At 38.8% G+C, this 16,764-nt stretch overlaps 1 protein-coding gene across 5 annotated transcripts; it reads left to right on the forward strand.

Annotated features, from left to right (window-relative positions):
- Nucleotides 1-6: 6 nt before the first annotated feature.
- SSR1 (signal sequence receptor, alpha) lies at nucleotides 7-15,345 on the forward strand. 5 transcript variants are annotated; one of them, XM_010573243.1, is made up of 10 exons: nucleotides 7-197; nucleotides 2,233-2,345; nucleotides 3,800-3,887; nucleotides 4,024-4,286; nucleotides 5,062-5,138; nucleotides 6,865-6,943; nucleotides 7,949-8,042; nucleotides 9,204-9,218; nucleotides 11,240-11,303; nucleotides 15,016-15,345. In XM_010573243.1, the coding sequence occupies exons 1-10, from the start codon at nucleotides 113-115 to the stop codon at nucleotides 15,041-15,043; spliced, it is 906 nt and encodes a 301-aa protein (XP_010571545.1). In that variant the 5' UTR covers nucleotides 7-112; the 3' UTR covers nucleotides 15,044-15,345. The 5 variants fall into 5 exon arrangements, with proteins under 5 accessions (XP_010571545.1, XP_010571546.1, XP_010571547.1 ...); XM_010573244.1 differs by lacking the exon at nucleotides 9,204-9,218 and having other exon boundaries at nucleotides 2,227-2,345; XM_010573245.1 differs by lacking the exon at nucleotides 15,016-15,345 and having other exon boundaries at nucleotides 11,240-12,030.
- The last annotated feature ends 1,419 nt before the right edge of the window (nucleotides 15,346-16,764 follow it).

A 16,764-nucleotide genomic window follows, 5' to 3' on the forward strand; every position in this document is an offset into this window, starting at 1 on the left:
GAGCGGCCCCGGATGGAGGCCGCCGCCATTTAGACAGCCCGCAGCGCCAGGCGCCCGGCCGGTGAGGCGTGTGTGCGCGTGCCGGGTGGTTGTTACTGCCGCCATCCTCATCATGAGGCGCCTGTCGCAGCTGCTGTTGCTGGCTCTCCTCGCCTTCCCCGCCGCTCTGCTGCTCGGGGGCGCCCGCGGCGGCCCAGGTGAGGTCGGTCGGTCGTTGTCGCCTGGGGGAGCGGTAGCGGCCGTTGGGGGAGCGGGCGGCGGGCTCCCGGGGAGAGGGAGAACCGTCTGCCGCCGGGCCTGGGGAGCCCAGCGCCGCCTTCGCCGTCCTGCCGTTGAGGGGAAGGAGGAGGCGGCGGGGGCGGGCGCTGCTCATTCATCGCCGCCGGGCGCGGGCCTCCCTGCGCACATGGGCCGCGGCCGGGGCTCCCCTCCTCGGACCGGGACGGGGCCGCGGTGCCTGGTTCTGCTTCTGTGGAGGCCGGGCTGTACCCCCGACCCGAGGAGGCGGGAGCGGGGGGTACCGGCGGCGGGAACCGCGCTTTGCGGTGCTGCCGCCCCGGGGGAGCGATCTGGGGCCCAGCGGTGAAACGGGCCGCGGAAAGCCACCCCGGGGGGGGCTGTCCCGCTCAAAACCCACTCGAGGCTGTGGCAACGGGTCTGTTTTTTTTTTTTCCTTCGCTCCCGCTCTGGGGCGGTGCTGTCTTCTGCCGTCAGTCGTTAGCAGAGGCGCTGGCTGCCCGCCCGCCCTCCGACCCCCCACCCCCAGCGTCCTTCAGATCGCTGATCTCTGTTTACACCGCGGCGTTATCCGATTCACCGTCTGAAGACTGCCCTCCCTGCTGCGAAGCCTGGGAAGAGGGAAGAAGGGCAGCCGTCTCGCCCAGCGCACGGGCTGGGTGGCAGCGGCTTCCCCCAGCCGGCGGCTCGCCGTTCCCGCTCTTGCCACATCAGCAGCAGCCCTTCTGACATCCCTGGGAAAAACTCTGAATTTAGAGGTCTAGGAGAACGTGCTAGCGCAGTTGCTTCTGGAGAATGCCTGTAGCCTACCCGTAGGCTGTTCAGATACAAAAGTTTTCCTTTAAAAAAAAAAATCTTTATTTGTAGACTTAAAGTTTAAAACTTCAGCAAACGAAATCACTGTTGTTAGTCTTATGTTAAGTATTGCACGTGGCTGAGCAAAAGGCTATGAGTGTATCCTCTAAAGGCACTGGGGGGAAGGTTGCATTTGCTTTTTCTAGCTATGACTGACAATCCTGAGGTCCTTGGATATACTTGTCCTGGTCAAGGATTCTTATTCCCTGTGAAAGGTTTTAAATATTTATTTTAAATGTGTACTGATGGCAGTTAGATCTTTTTCAGGCTTATGTAAATCAATCATTCCTTCATTTCTACTCTTTCATTTTTGGAAGACGTTAGGTTTTTTAAAAAAAAAAATCTGTAGTTTTGTGTACATGTTTTAAAAATTCTTAGCTTAGCCTGCATGTGCTCTAAACTGCAAACAGACAGAACTTTGTCCTGTGGCTACTATTTGTATTAATCATATCTGCCCAGTGTTTGAATGTATGAGACTCGGCTCCATAAAAGCAAAGAGGCGATGAACTATCTGACTGTTCTTGTCTTGGAGCCTTGCTCTGGAGCCATGCTCTAGATCAGGTTTCTTTTCTGAATAGTGTTGTGGTTCTTTGAACATATGGGTGTAGTAGTATATGATACTGAGGAGGTCATATTTAAAAAGACCTTTTTTATATTTTAAAACTTGAATGAAAATAAGTGCAAAAATAGTAACTGTTTAACTACGTGTGAAAATGTAGTGTTCTGATACCAGCAGATGTAAAGGACATGCTAATCTTTTGTTAAACTCGCTAGTCTTGGAAGAAACAGTACTCGCTAAATTTATTTCCCAGCAATAGCAATGTCTTTTTATTTTCACATTTGTAATGACAAAACAAAATTAAAATATTTTAACATGATGACATGTTAAAAAAAAAATTAAACAATAGCTTTTAAGGCAAGTTGTTTGCTCTCTGTGAATTTAAGCATTGCTGTGTGGAAGTTTGTTACCCAGCTGTAGACTTCTTGGTTTTGAACTTACTGGCACATAAATGGGTAGTTCAGAAAGTTAAAATTCTTCAAACATTAGTTTGAAAATTGTACTACAATGTCAGTTTTCTGTTGATTAACTAGACATTGAAAAGGCTTTCTTGTATTTGCGTTTTCTTTTGGTAGGTTCAGGTTTATTAGTTGCAGCTCAAGATGCTACAGAAGATGAGGAAGCTGTGGAAGATACTGTAGTTGAAGATGAAGATGACGAAGCTGAAGTTGAAGAAGATGAGCCAACAGACTTGGTAATTGTACACCAAATGAGAGAACCAGATTCTCATAGGAGCCCCTCGTAGCTTTTTTTCCAGCTTAAGCTGTGCCTCGGTAAACTGAGGAGGATACTGGGGTACAGGACTACTTCATTCTGGTTGCTTTGGTACCTGTTTTCAAGGGGCAACAGAATCTTAGTTAAGTTCAGTATTAATTCTGAAAACCTTGTTCTGCAGCCTGTTTTTGCTTACTAGTGGCTGTATTGCTGTTTGGGGGTCACTTGCTTCATCTTGACAAAGTGAAATACTTTAGTTATGTGATCTGCTTGTAGCAGTAAAGTATTAGGCTTGCTAGATGCTTAGTGTACTTAAATTGGTACAAAAAGTTCGAAATTTCTAGTGTAAAATAAGAAAGTTTGGGACATTAGGAGGAGAAGACATGCATAATAAAAATGGAGACCTGGTAAACTGTTCTTCGGTTCTATTAGATTTTTATTGATGTTGGTATGTTTGTGAGCTTATGGTTGGCCAGCTTTGCTAAGTGGTAGAAGGTATGCTAGGTATTCAGTATTGACAGAATATTATTAAATAACCTTTTGGATGTAATTTGCTTTTAATGAATAGTCTATGACTCAGGTACAAAACATTACAGTTTTTAAGCAGTTTCTTTTATTTATCACTGAAATAGAAGATACAGTTTTGCACTAGGTGCTCAGCTCTGGTTCATGGCTTCCCTAGCTCATGGTGCATGTGCAACCAATCCAATAGGCTCCTGCTACTTCAAGTGGTTGTTTAAGCAGTGAAATCAAATGATCTAACTAACTTGCAAGCAATTAGTTCAGACAGTTCAAAATGGGATCAGCCTTGTTTCTATTTGGTGGGGGAGGCGGTGATCCAGTGATCCCCATGTGGAAAATAAGCCCTTAATGCCTTTGCCAAATTAAAAAGTGAATCATCAGAAAGGTGAGCTTGAACAAGTGAATCCACCAACCTGTTTAGTTCCAATAGTCTAACGATTTCCAGGCATATGTAACACTTAACTAATGAACACTGAATAGAAAGCTTCTATAAACACTCCCTCTGTAGCGAAAGTAACTCTCATTTGCCTTATGGTTGTCTGTAATTTTGGAAATGCTTGTTTTCTAAATAGAAATAGCTTAGATGTGAACACTTAACATTTAGATTCTGTTATTTTCCTTTCACCACTAAACAGAGACCTTACTGTTGCTTTCTGATAAGAAACCTTTCAATAGAGCTAAGTGCAATTGAAATTAGTCACTGTGTCAAATACGAGTAGAAGGATAAATGCTGAAAACTATTCTAGTCAAATCTAGAGGGAGAACAGACTAGGTGCTAATCCTGCAGCAGCAGGAATTGATCCTAATGCATGCCATTGTTGCATGCTTTGACACGTGGGATTCTCATGAAATGAGCATGGTCTTTGCTTTGCTGTTCGCTATAGGATTTTTCAAAAAAGTCTCTTGTCTTAGACAGAAGAAAAAGAGGAAGAAGACTTGTCAGGAGAACCTAAAGCCTCACCTAGTGCCGATACAACCATTTTATTTGTGAAAGGTGAAGGTAAGAGTCCTGTGCTAATCTACCATCTTCGTGATGCTCTAAAAAACCAGAACCTGTTGTAGACACTCTCTGTTTAGAAATGGGCTAGATGTGGTGTATGAAGTTTCTAATGGTTGAATATTTTTTTGTGTTTTAGACTTCCCAGCAAACAACATCGTAAAATTCCTGGTGGGCTTCACCAATAAGGGTACAGAGGATTTCATTGTCGAGTCTCTCGATGCTTCTTTCCGGTATCCTCAAGACTACCAGTTTTATATCCAGAACTTCACAGCTCTCCCTCTGAATACAGTAGTTCCACCACAGAGACAAGCCACATTTGAGTACTCTTTCATCCCTGCTGAGCCTATGGGTGGTCGTCCTTTTGGACTAGTTATCAATCTCAACTACAGAGATGTAAATGTAAGCTCGATGTTGTAATTCACTTTAATCTTTCTAGTTGATGTGGAAATGTCAGGAAGGAACTGCTTAGTCAATTTACTGCCTCTTCAGAAAGTGAATGCCTTTGTGGTTTTTAAGCAAATCAGTAGATACATAAGCACAGTAAGAGACTGTCTACATGTTTCACAATACCCCTCCATGTACACTTAGTTCTGTATATGTTAGACTTACAGTGTAAGCTAGAATGCCTTAGAACTGTAGTCATTTAAAAAAAAAAAAAACCAAAACCACAAAACCTAAAGCTTTCTTTAGGATAACTTAAATCTCATTGTGCTTTTCAGATTGGGCTTTGCTAACAAACCTAACTATCAACCTGAATCCCATCTGCAAACTTGACTTTGAGCAAATAAATGGCTAGTAGTTGCAATCTGGGGGAAGACTATCCAAAAGCATAAATGGGGATTAAAACAGGGGATTCTTTTCTCTTTTAGTGCAGGTCAAAGTTTAACAGGCTTCTGCACCTTTATGTTTTGATTGTTCTAATGAGAACCCTTCATATGTAATATCTCATTACAGGAAATAACATATTGAAGGCTAGATGTGACTGTTCTTTGTACTTGCACTAAAAAGTTTGCGCTTTTGTGTTTAGTCAAATTTGCACTGCTTATAAACTTCATCAGGTCTTGTGCAGGAGTTATTCCTTTCTAGAATTTTTCCAAGAACGTGGAAAAAGATAAACACTTGTGTATGTGTTCAAGAAATGAGTTTAAAATGTTATGTGGAAACTTTGTTGTAGGGCAATGTGTTTCAAGATGCTGTCTTCAATCAAACTGTTACAATTATTGAAAAAGAAGATGGGCTGGATGGAGAAACGTAAGGAGGCTGGAGATTCAGGTTTAGTTGGTACACTGGTAGAACAGGTTATTGATGGTGCCAGCGAGAATAGTTTTTATATCTTCATTTTATTGAATGTTAGGTCTGCTGTGTTTTGCTGTTGGAATCGCAGGCATTTGACTTTTAAAATGTTGATAGACTGAAAATATGATCTTTTTCCCCAAATTAAGATCTGTATTAATGCTAGGGATCTTCAGGATTGGTACTAAGTCAGTGAGCATTTTATACATCTGTTTTGGCTCAGAGGGCTTAAGCCTGGAATAGGACCTTATGTTATACAGCTACACAGCAATTCAAAGCTGTTAAGCTTTTGTTATGCTACTGTGCTTTTTCCTGAGATTTAAAGATGCAGAGGGTCCATAGTATTGGACTGTGGGTCCTACTGTGGAGACTGAATAACTTGCTTCTGGAGCACTCCTGTATAATCCAAGATTACATAAACTGAAAGATGTATTTGGAGTATGAGATAGAGGAACTAACACTCATTCTTTGTGGCACTAACCCCTTTCTGTAGCAGGTATCTTTTGGGAGTGTGGGGGTTTTTTTCTGTCTTAAAGACTAAGAATGTCTGACATGCCTTGTATGTTGCAAGTATATGCTGTGCTGATATGCTTTTAAATATTCTAACACTGGAGTGGAATTTTCAGAGAACCTGTGAGTTAAAAAAAACTTCAGAAATACTTGTAGATAATGCTGAATATTTGAATTCTCGTGCCACAGGTAGAAATTCCCGGCTGAGCAAGCTTCTTTTTAAAAAAGGACAACCAAAAGAAATAGCTGTTGCATTAATTCATATTTCTCAAATAGAGAATAGCATCAATGACAGAACAATTGGTTACTTGAAAATGTGTGATACTCTGATAAAGGAGCTCTCAAGAATTCAAATTATTAGAACCAATTTGAGTTAATGTCCTGTGAATAGATAATTACCCTAAATTGAACAGGGATGTTCAATTAAGTCTCTTCTGTAGTCTAATTCCATAATTTTCTTTGTCATAAAACTGAGTTAACATGTTCAACTTGGAATAGATTCTTTACCTGTAAACTCCTGCCTGCTCCCCAGATTAATTTTAGATATAACTTATGTTCACCTCTTGTTAAGTATCAACAGGCATTTCAGGTGGAATTCTTCAAAACAAATGAAAATGTACAGATTTAAAAAATGATTCTTTGCATAAGTAGAATTCTAACTGTGGAACACAGAACAAGTTAAGCAAGGCCTTTCAAAGCTTTGTTGCCAATAAATTAGTATCCTAGCAGTACTTGCTTTGCAGTCGCGTACTAAAAGCATAGAAGAGATTTTTAAGGGTTTTGTAAGTGGTTATAGCAGTCACAAATATAAATATTACCTGTGACCCAATGTCTTGAAACGTGATACTGCGGAAGAGTTCTTGCAGTTACTCAATTTCAATAATTATTTATAACAGTTTCTCAGTTCATATAGCACTTTTAAAATGTTCTGTTGTTCAGAATTAAATTTAGGATTACAGTTTCTGAAATCAAAGTCAGAATAATTACTTAATATTTGTTAGCACTTCAGTTTCAGATCCATAGTTTTTTTTTTCCCCACCCACCCCCTACAAAAGTTCTTAGGAAAGATCGAGTGGGCACATGGCCAAAGCTAGTCTTAGTTTCTATGCCTCTTTGTAAACTCTATTAAACACTTAAGATTTTTAGTTAATCGTTTCTTAAACTGTTTTTAAAGGATCTTCATGTACATGTTCCTCGCTGGACTTGGTCTACTTGTCATTGTTGGCCTACATCAGTTACTAGAATCTAGGAAGGTGGGTAGTGTATTTTGTCTATGTGCTTCTTAATACAAGACCTTACTGGTATGAAAAGAAAACAATTCAGTAATTGCTTCTTGCATATGATGGTACAGGTAGAACTTTAGAAGACTTACTTTTAGAACTAAGACCTTAAAGATTACTGGAAAAAATGGTTTTTAAAAAATGTTCATTATTGGAGACATTTAGATTATTTACCTAATGCACTTTGGGTCTGCTCTTTGGCACCACACTGAAGTGGTTGAATTGGAATCTTTGATACCTTCCAGTGGATGTGTGCAGCTACTGATTCAATACTTACTGGGTAGACTTTCCCCATGCTCTCTATTTATATCTATTAGTTTAGTTTAATCTATTTCAAACTTTGGGGAAAACAGCTGTCTAGTCCTTTATTCTTATCAATGCTTTGCCATAATGTTGATTAGGGCCTCTGGATTCCATTTATAAAGCTATAACAGCTAAGAGTTTGTCCATGTAAATGGTCTGGCAAGCAAAAGCTGTTGAAAGCTTAAGTCTCATCTGTATGCAGTGCATAGGTTATGTCTTCATGCAGTCTGGCTTATGATATTTTTGAAGTAGCTTCCTTTGGGAAGAAGCATGGAATGATTATTGTCCTTTGAAATCTGTTTTGCAAGGTGATATACGAGAATATTGCACTAATCTGAGAAAGTATAACAAAATGGGTCATCACAAAGTTTGATTATTAATCAGCTGTATTTTGTAACATGTATAATCAACTTGCCCAGGCATGCATGAAATCCTGGTATCTTTGTGTGGAATAAGTATTGTGAGGCATTAGGAGTGTTAACACCAAGCTTCAGTGAATAAATTGCTAGTGGTAAAGATAATTAAAGCTAAGCTACAAAGACAGCTTAGTACATTGACTAGCCTTAAGTTTGTGTCTTAGTGAAATTATTGCAATTCATTAAATATAATGTTACTAGTTAATACTTGTGCTATCAAAACTTTGTGGAAAGAAAATTTTTTTTCTTGAATTTTCAGAGGAAAAGACCAGTACAGAAAGTAGAGATGGGAACATCAAATCAGAATGATGTTGATATGAGCTGGATTCCCCAAGAAACTTTAAATCAAATAAGTAAGTAGTCTGCCTTCCACAAACAAGAACATAACAAACTTAATCAGTTAGTTGTAACTGAATAAGGAGCTGATCCAGTTTCTCAGAACAACATACATCTCTTCTAGGGAATAAAAAATTGGCTGAAGCACTGTGCTTAATGATTAGACTATTACATTAGCAGTCTATTCTTGTACAGAATAAACTTCACTGGTTGATACAATAATGACTATTGGTGACCTTTACAATCTGTTCTGTAGACTCTTTTTCAACAGTATAAAATCTCTACCCAAAACCTGGATCACAAAGGAGGTTTAAATAGGAGAAAATACCTATCATCTCAAAGTTTCTGTAAGTTGTTTGGAACTTTGCCTATAGACCAAAGCTTTTAAATAAGCATTATAAGTGTGTATTAACCAAAGTCACATTAAGACTTCATACTGGTTTCAGCTGGGATAGAGTTAATTGTCTTCCTAGTAGCTGGTACAGTGCTATGTTTTTGAGTTTGGTATGAGAAGAATGTTGATAACACTGATGTTTTCAGTTGCTGCTAAGTAATATTTACTCTGAAGTCAAGGATTTTTCAGCCTGTCATGCCCAGCCAGCAAGAAGGCTGGAGGGGCACAAGGCATTAGAAGGGGACACAGCCAGGGCAGCTGACCCAAACTGGCCAAAGGGGTATTCCATACCATGTGATGTCATGCCCAGTATATAAACTGGGGGGAGTTGGCCTGGGTGGGCATCGCTGCTCGGGGACTAACTGGGTATCAGTCAGTGAGTGGTAAGCAATTGCATTGTGCATCACTTGCATATTCCAATCTTTTTACTATTACTATTGTCATTTTATTAGTGTTACTATCATTATTAGTTTCTTCTTTTCTGTTCTATTAAATTGTTGTTTTCTCAACCCACAAGTTTTACTTTTTTTTTCCCTGATTCTCTCCCCCATCCCACTGGGTGGGGAGGGAGTGAGCGGCTGTGTGGTGCTTAGTTGCTGGCTGGGGTTAAACCACAACAGTCTTGATATCAATGTCCTTCACAAGCCCAAATGCCTAAGTTCTACTTGATATCTGAAATGCCAGCAGTAAACCAAATATCTGATTTCTTTAGACCATTTGTGTGTTTATAGATATTTCTAACTTCTCTTGCTGTTTCTTCTGTTTTGCTTTCCCATGGCTTCAGTGCAGAGTAGAAGAGGTGAGGCAAATTCTGGTAATCTAAAGAGTGAAAGTGCTTAATGTGTTGTCCATGTGATAATTAGGCATGGATAGAAGTACAGCTTCCTGCATGCAGTGATTGGTGATGCAGCATGAGCACGCAATCACACAAACACATTTTATATACATATAAATTTGTTTTCATATATTATAAATATGTATATGTATTATTTCTGGTTGTATTATAGTAATGTAGTTTCAGCAGAATATTGCTGAACTACTGTTGTCTCCTCTACCAGTTCCCAGAACCCTTTATCTAAAAGGCAGATGTGTATCTTGCCTTCCCTGCTATCTTGCTGTAGTGTCAATCTGATGTTACATGAGGGAGGTGGAGGACTGATTATGACCAATGGCTGAGCGCGTCTTGTTTCAGTGAGAAACAAACCTCAGCCTTGGGTATAACAGTTTAATAGTCAGGTTTATCTTCCTGGGTCTTCCTTATCCCAGGTGAACTCCTATCACCAGTAGCATTGGCTGGTGTGAAGTGAGAGCCTCACCTAAAGTGCATTCTGGACAAGTGCTTTGAAAACCCTTTGCAGGAACTACCTTTACTTGAAAAAGACTCCTGTTTTGATGAAATAAGCATATTCTGAGCTTTATTCAGTATAGAAGGACTAGAGGCTTTAGCTCTGATACAAAGTTGTGCTAGGAGCTGGACTTTACTTTTTTGATTCCTTCACCCTTTTTAATTGTACCTATATTACATAGGTATAAGGACCGTTCTTTTACTTCTGAAAATGTTAGCTTGCTTGTACACTGTCTTCTGTGAGACACAAGAATGATAGTATAAAATCTAGACACAGGAATTTGAAAAGCCTCAATCTAGCAAGAAGGACTGAAGTTCTAAATGCTATTTTTTTCTGAAGAGCAAACTGTCTTTAAATGGGTTGATGCTGGCAATGTTTGGGTCCTGTCCCCCATCCCTTTAAGATAGATAAGGATTCATATCTTAATACCTGAAGTCTAGGAAAAACTGATGTTTATGTTCTTAATTGTGGTTTTCTTCAGCTCCAGGTTAGTTTTAACTAGAAATCCACACTAGAATCCTTTGAAATATGTGGCCTTCAAGTTCCTCAGAGGTTCTTGACTATTTTGTTGTTGAAGGACACTTCATACTGTACTGATTGGCTTGTGAAGGTGTGATGGCTGCTCCTTGTGTTTGTACATACTCCAAACAGTGAAATTACTGGAGGTGGTTCTGTTTAAGAAAATGGGCATTTTTAAGTCAACAGATACACTTAGCAACCACTTTAGCACTTCGTACAAAGTATTGTAGCTTCTCTACAATATTGCAAGGATTGAAATTCTACCTATGTAAGGACCATCCTTGTAAAGGACAATTATAGGCCTGTCATGAAGTCTTAAATGTAGGATGATGCTTCTGGCATGCAGTGATCATACAGCTAAAGCTGGGTGGCTTCCCCATATGGGATATCTGATTACAAAGTGACATCTTCATAGTCAAATGTGGATGCTTCCTGGAAAAGTGTATTATTTCACAACCAAAACACTTGTCTTCTGCTGTTAATCTGTATGAATGTGGAAATATGTCATGCAAGACAAAGCTGTCTAAAGAAGGGTCAATCACATACTCTTCAGACAGGTAAACTCGAACTAGTAATGATCAAAATTCATTAACTTTCTAAAAGTATAATTAATGAACATGAAACTTTTCTAAATGGCAGAGCATGCAGTTTTATCAGGAGATTGTGTGGGGTTTGGTTTTTTGGAGTGTTTTTTTGCATTTTAGTAACTGGCAAATTGAACAACCCTCACCCTGGAGTTGCATATTACAGAATAGGAACATTCTTTTTTTGTTACCTTCTATTTAGGATGCTAATAATTAAAGTCATAAGTTGTTTGAACTGGTTTCTCTGTGGTGATGCATTGCACTAGAAGGGCAGTTTGGCTTGTGTTTGGGAGGGAGAAAAATACATGGTCACATAACATCTAATCTGAAGTAGCTGTAGCAATTGATGCAACTTTTCTTTTTTTATCTAGATAAAGCTTCACCAAGGAGGTTGCCCTACAAGAGGGCACAGAAGAGATCAGTGGGCTCTGATGAGTAAATGTTAACTAGTACAACAGTTGAACCTTTACTAATCCTGCCTGGTTTGGTTTTTTGGATTGGAGTAGTGCAGAGAATCCATATCACCATAAGGAAAATACTGCTAAACATTTGGACTGAACAGATTAACTGAATGGTGTTAATATTACTGAAAATGCACTTCTCTTTTTTTTTTTGTTAATTGTTGGGGGGTGGGGGGGAGGTAGCCATTAAGATTTGTGCCTGTGTGTGTAAGCAGTTGGTCTTAACAGAACCATCTTACCTGAAATGTGCCTTTAGAGTTCTTTGTAATGCTGGCTTGTCATCTGTACACTGTCTTTGAAGGATTTTTCTCCTCCCCATAATCTGAATGTCCAGTGACTTAATCTGTCTTGATTGTGTCATGTCTGTATTGGAATCTGTATGCATTTTTCTTTTTCAGTAAGTAACTTCATTCTCTACAGTGTGCACACACTGAAGTTTGTGTGCGTGGTCCTATTTCAGTGGCAAGGCACTGATCATCTAGATTTCTGCATAGTTTGCATTCTAAAGGCACAATTGGGTATAGCTGCTTGTAGTGGTAGATATTTTACTGCTGTTTTGATCTGGCTGGGCATGCAGTGACCTAAAAATCTGAATTTATCTGCATAGATGTTAGGAAGACTCTTACACAGCAGCAGAACTTGTGAAGCATGGAATTTGTGTGCTGAATTGGTATTACTACATAAATTTTTTTTATACCCAACTTGTTAAATGGTTAGTTATTGAGTTGTGCCAGCAGCTTAGGTATTCTGATTATAGTGGTAGCTCTGCAATGTTTAATCAAGAAATTATTGAATAACCCAGAACAACTTTTCAGTAAGTTCTTGGTTCTCTCACAAAAACTAGAATGCCATATGTATCAATGTGGACTTTTCTTAAAGTGTTACATGGGGCAAGGACTTTACATTTACTGTACACAGTTGAAACTGAATTTGAAAAACTGTTGGCTTCAAATAATCTTTCTAAATGGCAAACTATTTAATCCACCCTTTGCAGTTTTTAAATCTCAAACTTCTTTCCACTGTTCAGTACATTGGTCTGAGTTTCTTTTTTTTTTTTAAATTACTTTGTCTTTCCTACTAGTAACACAGATGCATATCCATTATTCACTGCATGTTCAGTACTACAGCAGAAAAGCTATATACAATCAAAATGTGATTTTTCTTTTGTGGCAGGCACAGCTTACATGATTACCAGGTACTTGAGGTATTGATCCACATCCATTGCATTCAGGGATTTCACTGACAGTAAAAAGATCAGATAATGCAGAGTGTCAGTTTGCTGCCATTCAGGCACTTGGACAAGGCTTGAATTGTTTGCATCTCAACTGCATCTCCTCCTGTATCTGAAGGTTATCTGGAAGCTTGAGTTCAGGAAGAGGCATTGATTTGAGACCTCTGTTTTTGTTTCCTCCCCTCCTGATCCCCACATGTCAAAGTGTTGTTTTAGATCTAAACTTGCTCTGCAGGGACTGAGCTTCTGATCCAATGAATGCTGAGCAATACTTGCAAATGATGTCATAGCATGTTTGAAGCATCTAAGCTCTGAAACTACCTGTACTGGCACTATTCTACTGTACACTTTGCCAGAATGAACTGTGAAGATGTTTGTGACTCATCTTGCTATGGAAAAGATAAGAATAGGAAAAGCAACCCCAAAGATGCTTTGTTCAACTTCCTGATAATATGAAATATTTTTCTATATTATATATTCTATATTTCCCAGGCAGAATAATTTTAATAGTTAAGATTGCTGAATCATCATACAGATCACTTAGCAAACCATTGAATGCTATGTTTGTAAGAGGTATCTCCACTCAAATTGTGTGGAACAGGATTGTTTGCCTTCAGTGATGTAATCTGACTGGTTCTGTGGTAGGTTCATGGGCTTACATTCAAGCTTGCATTGATTCAACAAAGTGTTTATGTATTAAATGCTTTGTATACTAAAGCCCTGTAGCTATTGCACAGCACCTGATGTACTGAACTTTTAAGTTCCCTCTCTTGGATTATGTCTCTAACCTGAAGTCAAGAGATTTTTTTATTTTTTTACCTTCTGGTAATAGGTAATCTTAAACTGTATACTCTAATTCTTTCCAAGGTAGAAAGGTACTCTTTTGAGGGGGTGATGATGAGAACTGCTCTGGATACAGTGGTACTCCAGGGAAAAAAGACAAAGGATTAGAACAGAAGATAATAATTTGTAATATCCTAGTTTTATTTGTTCAGATAAATAGTTTAGTCCTTACTGGTTTGAGTTCTAGAGCAAGTTGGGCCTTTAGAAATCTTACACAGGCTAGGACTTAAGAGAAGTGAAGGACTGAAGCACTGTACAGATAAGGAATAAGTATTTGAAGGTTTCTGCTTTCTCCTCTGCACTCAGTGGTTAACATCCAAATTCTTAAGTTCTAAGCATGAAAAAAGAGGAGACAGTTTAGCAACTTGCATGGGAACTGGCAATGGGAAAGTCTGGTTGTACCAAGACTGTCTTTCTGATCCTACAACTTGGCATTCACTGTGGCTGGTTCATAGTAACTTTCTCAGCCAGAAGCAGTTCATAAGAATGGCCAGCAGTCTACTCCTGCTCATGATAAATGAAGTAACAGTTCTGAATTTCATGTTTGTTGTTAGTTTGCTGTAGTTGAAAGTTGGCAATGACATTCTAGTGTGTAGTAGTAATTGAACTTTGGCATCTCTTACATTATTTCTAGTGAATAAGCCACTTGACTACAGATTTCTTCAAATGGGAGAACATAGTTTTTGCTTTATCCTCTTGGTTAACTTTTATTTTGGTACTTGAATTTTCCACTCAATTTTTAAACACATACAGATAGATTAGTGTCACAGGTACATTAACTGGATATCATTATTGTTATCATTTGAGTAGAGTATAACTTCCTTGACTTGAAGATGGAACAAGTAGCCATTCTGCTGGTCTCTATGCCACCCCTTTCCATGTGGTATCACAAGCATTTGTATCATTTAGCATTCTTACTAGCCTAGTTTTCAGCAAGCTTTCTATGCTACCATACAACTGCTCATGTAAGGTTATGAGAAGAGAAGCAAGGGCTGTGAAAGATGTGGACTAGGGTTTCTTCCTTGTTAGTAAGAGATGCTAAAATGGTTTTAGACTGCAAATAAACTATGGCTGTAGTGTGAGGACTACTATTCATTCCTTTCTCACAGCTCTTTAAGTAATTTTTAAAAATTGTGACGTCTTAATGAGGCTATACTTGGGGTAAGAAAAACTTTGGAATTCATGTTTACAGTGGTAGCAAAGCATTAATTTAGCTATACTTGAACTGCATTTGATAGTTGTATCCCTCTGTATGCTGTCTGCATTGTGACAGCAGTTCACTTTTTTCCCTAGTATTTAATCTGAGAACGAAGAGTGGCTGCTGTCAGACTAAAGGATGAAGCATCATCTTTATTCTTCATGTACAAAATAATTAAATTGTAGGCCATGGAGATGAATGGAGCAGACTAGTGATGGCAGTGCTTCTGCTTGTTTCAAAACAAGTTATGCTGAACATCTTTCTTACCTTAGAATGGATCTAATCAAAAGCATAATTTGCTGTTTATTCCTGGAATGCATTGTGCTAAACAAAATGTTGTGGTTGAAAGCTCTGAATTTAGGGAAGCAGCAGGAAAGTCAAATACCAATGTAGGCTGGTTGTCTTGTTTTTCAGTGTGCCTGATGTACTGAGCAGCAGTTAAGAGTCTGTTCTCTTTTCTTGTCCAAAGGAAGGACAGTACCTACCTCATAGGAGTGACACAAGGGCTGTTTCAGGAGTGTTTTGAAATTACTTGAGACTTGCACAATACACTTCCATGGAGACAATGAGACATAGCACTTGTGTAACTTGAGGACAACTACATAGATTGATGGTATACAAGTTTAATCCCCTCACCGACTATAGCAGCTTTACACTAAGACTTCTCTCAAATACACAGAGGAATTGTAATTAACTTAGAGGAGAGCAAAGTCAGAAAGATCTTTATGTTTCTGCAAGAGTTTATAGGTGGGCTAAATAACATTCTTCTGACATTTTTCCATTTATCTCTAAATTTTCCCAGGGATTTTTTTAAATCAAGTAATAATAGGTGATTGTATCTACACAATCAACAGTCAGTTTAAGAATGACTGATTGTTTTGGATGATTAAGTTCAGATGATGTACTGCAACCAAAATGTTAAATTAACATTTACTTTCTTACCTGCTGACTTTCTAAGTGAGATCAGATCTCTTGAAAATGGCTGCAGGTTTTTTGTAAAGTAAACTTGATTTTTTTTTTCTTAGCATTGTGTAGTTTGTTTTTTGGGGGTTTTGTTTGGGGTTTTTTGTTGTGGGTTTTTTTTAATAAAGCATGAATATGGCACCAAAAAGCCTGAGTGGTTTGCTGGTGCTCTTTTCCTTGATGAGAAACCTGCAGTAGCAAATATGCAAAGAGTGAAAACATGCTATTCTTAAAAAGCTGCTTTTCTACAAGTGTATTTGGAATGGGAATAATAGTGAGGAAGTATTCTGTGATGTTTTGGACAATGGACTAGTATTAAGATTAAAATTCTTTATAAGAATAAGGGAGGGCCCTGGGAAAATGTTGAGTAAATTCTTGAATTCTGATCTGAGCCATAGTCCCCTACGTTTCCAGAAAGAATAATCTATTGTTAAACTGTAGGCAGCATGAAGAGGATCTGTTAAGATGCTTAAAGGCTGCTGAGACATGAGGTTGTAACAAGGCCAAATACATATAGCTTTAAAGTGCATGCCATTGTCTGACCAAGCAAACAATATTCCAGGCAATAATACTGAAAGTAGGAGTTCAAGCAGGTATACTGCATCCAAACAGAAGAAGGTAAGCCTTGCTGGGAAAAAAGCTAACAAAAGCAAACCAAAAATGGCTTAAAATTAAGGGATACTGAGACTCCTTTATTTGTGAACTAGATCTGTGGATCAATAAGGGAAAACTTAAAAGCAGATGTGTTAATATGTATTTTTAGCTCCCAGAGAACATAAAAATAACTCTCAAATTTGAAGTCTGCCTCATCTTTCCCTGAAAAGATAAAGATGGATTTTTGAGACTTCATATTATTTCTAAGCCAGCCACTGCAGTCTTAATTTCAGTAGGCTTTCTGTCCCTTCCTGTTAGTAGTCTTGATTATAAATTTTATATTAACCAATACTTAGCATTACAACATTCCAGTCTTTTAACTGGTGAGGGAAAACTGAAACTTAACCTGTCTTTCCTCATCACTTTCAGTCTGTTCAGCTTACCTGGAAACCACAGCTTGTCCTGCCTTAACTGAGGCCACTTAAATTCACATAATGAAACCGTAACTTAAGAGCTGGCTCTTTCACATAGTGAAGAGAATACTTTGAGTCAATGCACATAGCCATACAAGTGTCTGAACAAGAGAAATTTTCAAGATAACCTTAG

This window comes from Haliaeetus leucocephalus, unplaced genomic scaffold (genome assembly GCF_000737465.1).
Source record: "Haliaeetus leucocephalus isolate CR32 unplaced genomic scaffold, Haliaeetus_leucocephalus-4.0 Scaffold373, whole genome shotgun sequence".
NCBI classification, from domain to species: Eukaryota; Metazoa; Chordata; class Aves; order Accipitriformes; family Accipitridae; genus Haliaeetus; species Haliaeetus leucocephalus.

Coding starts and splice junctions, on each gene's coding strand:
- SSR1 (XM_010573243.1), top strand. CDS start 113: ATGAGGCGCCTGTCGCAGCTGCTGTTGCTGGCTCTCCTCGCCTTCCCC. Junction 198..2,232: donor GGGCGCCCGCGGCGGCCCAG/GTGAGGTCGGTC, acceptor TGGTAGGTTCAG/GTTTATTAGTTGCAGCTCAA. Junction 11,304..15,015: donor AGATCAGTGGGCTCTGATGA/GTAAATGTTAAC, acceptor CTTGTTTTTCAG/TGTGCCTGATGTACTGAGCA.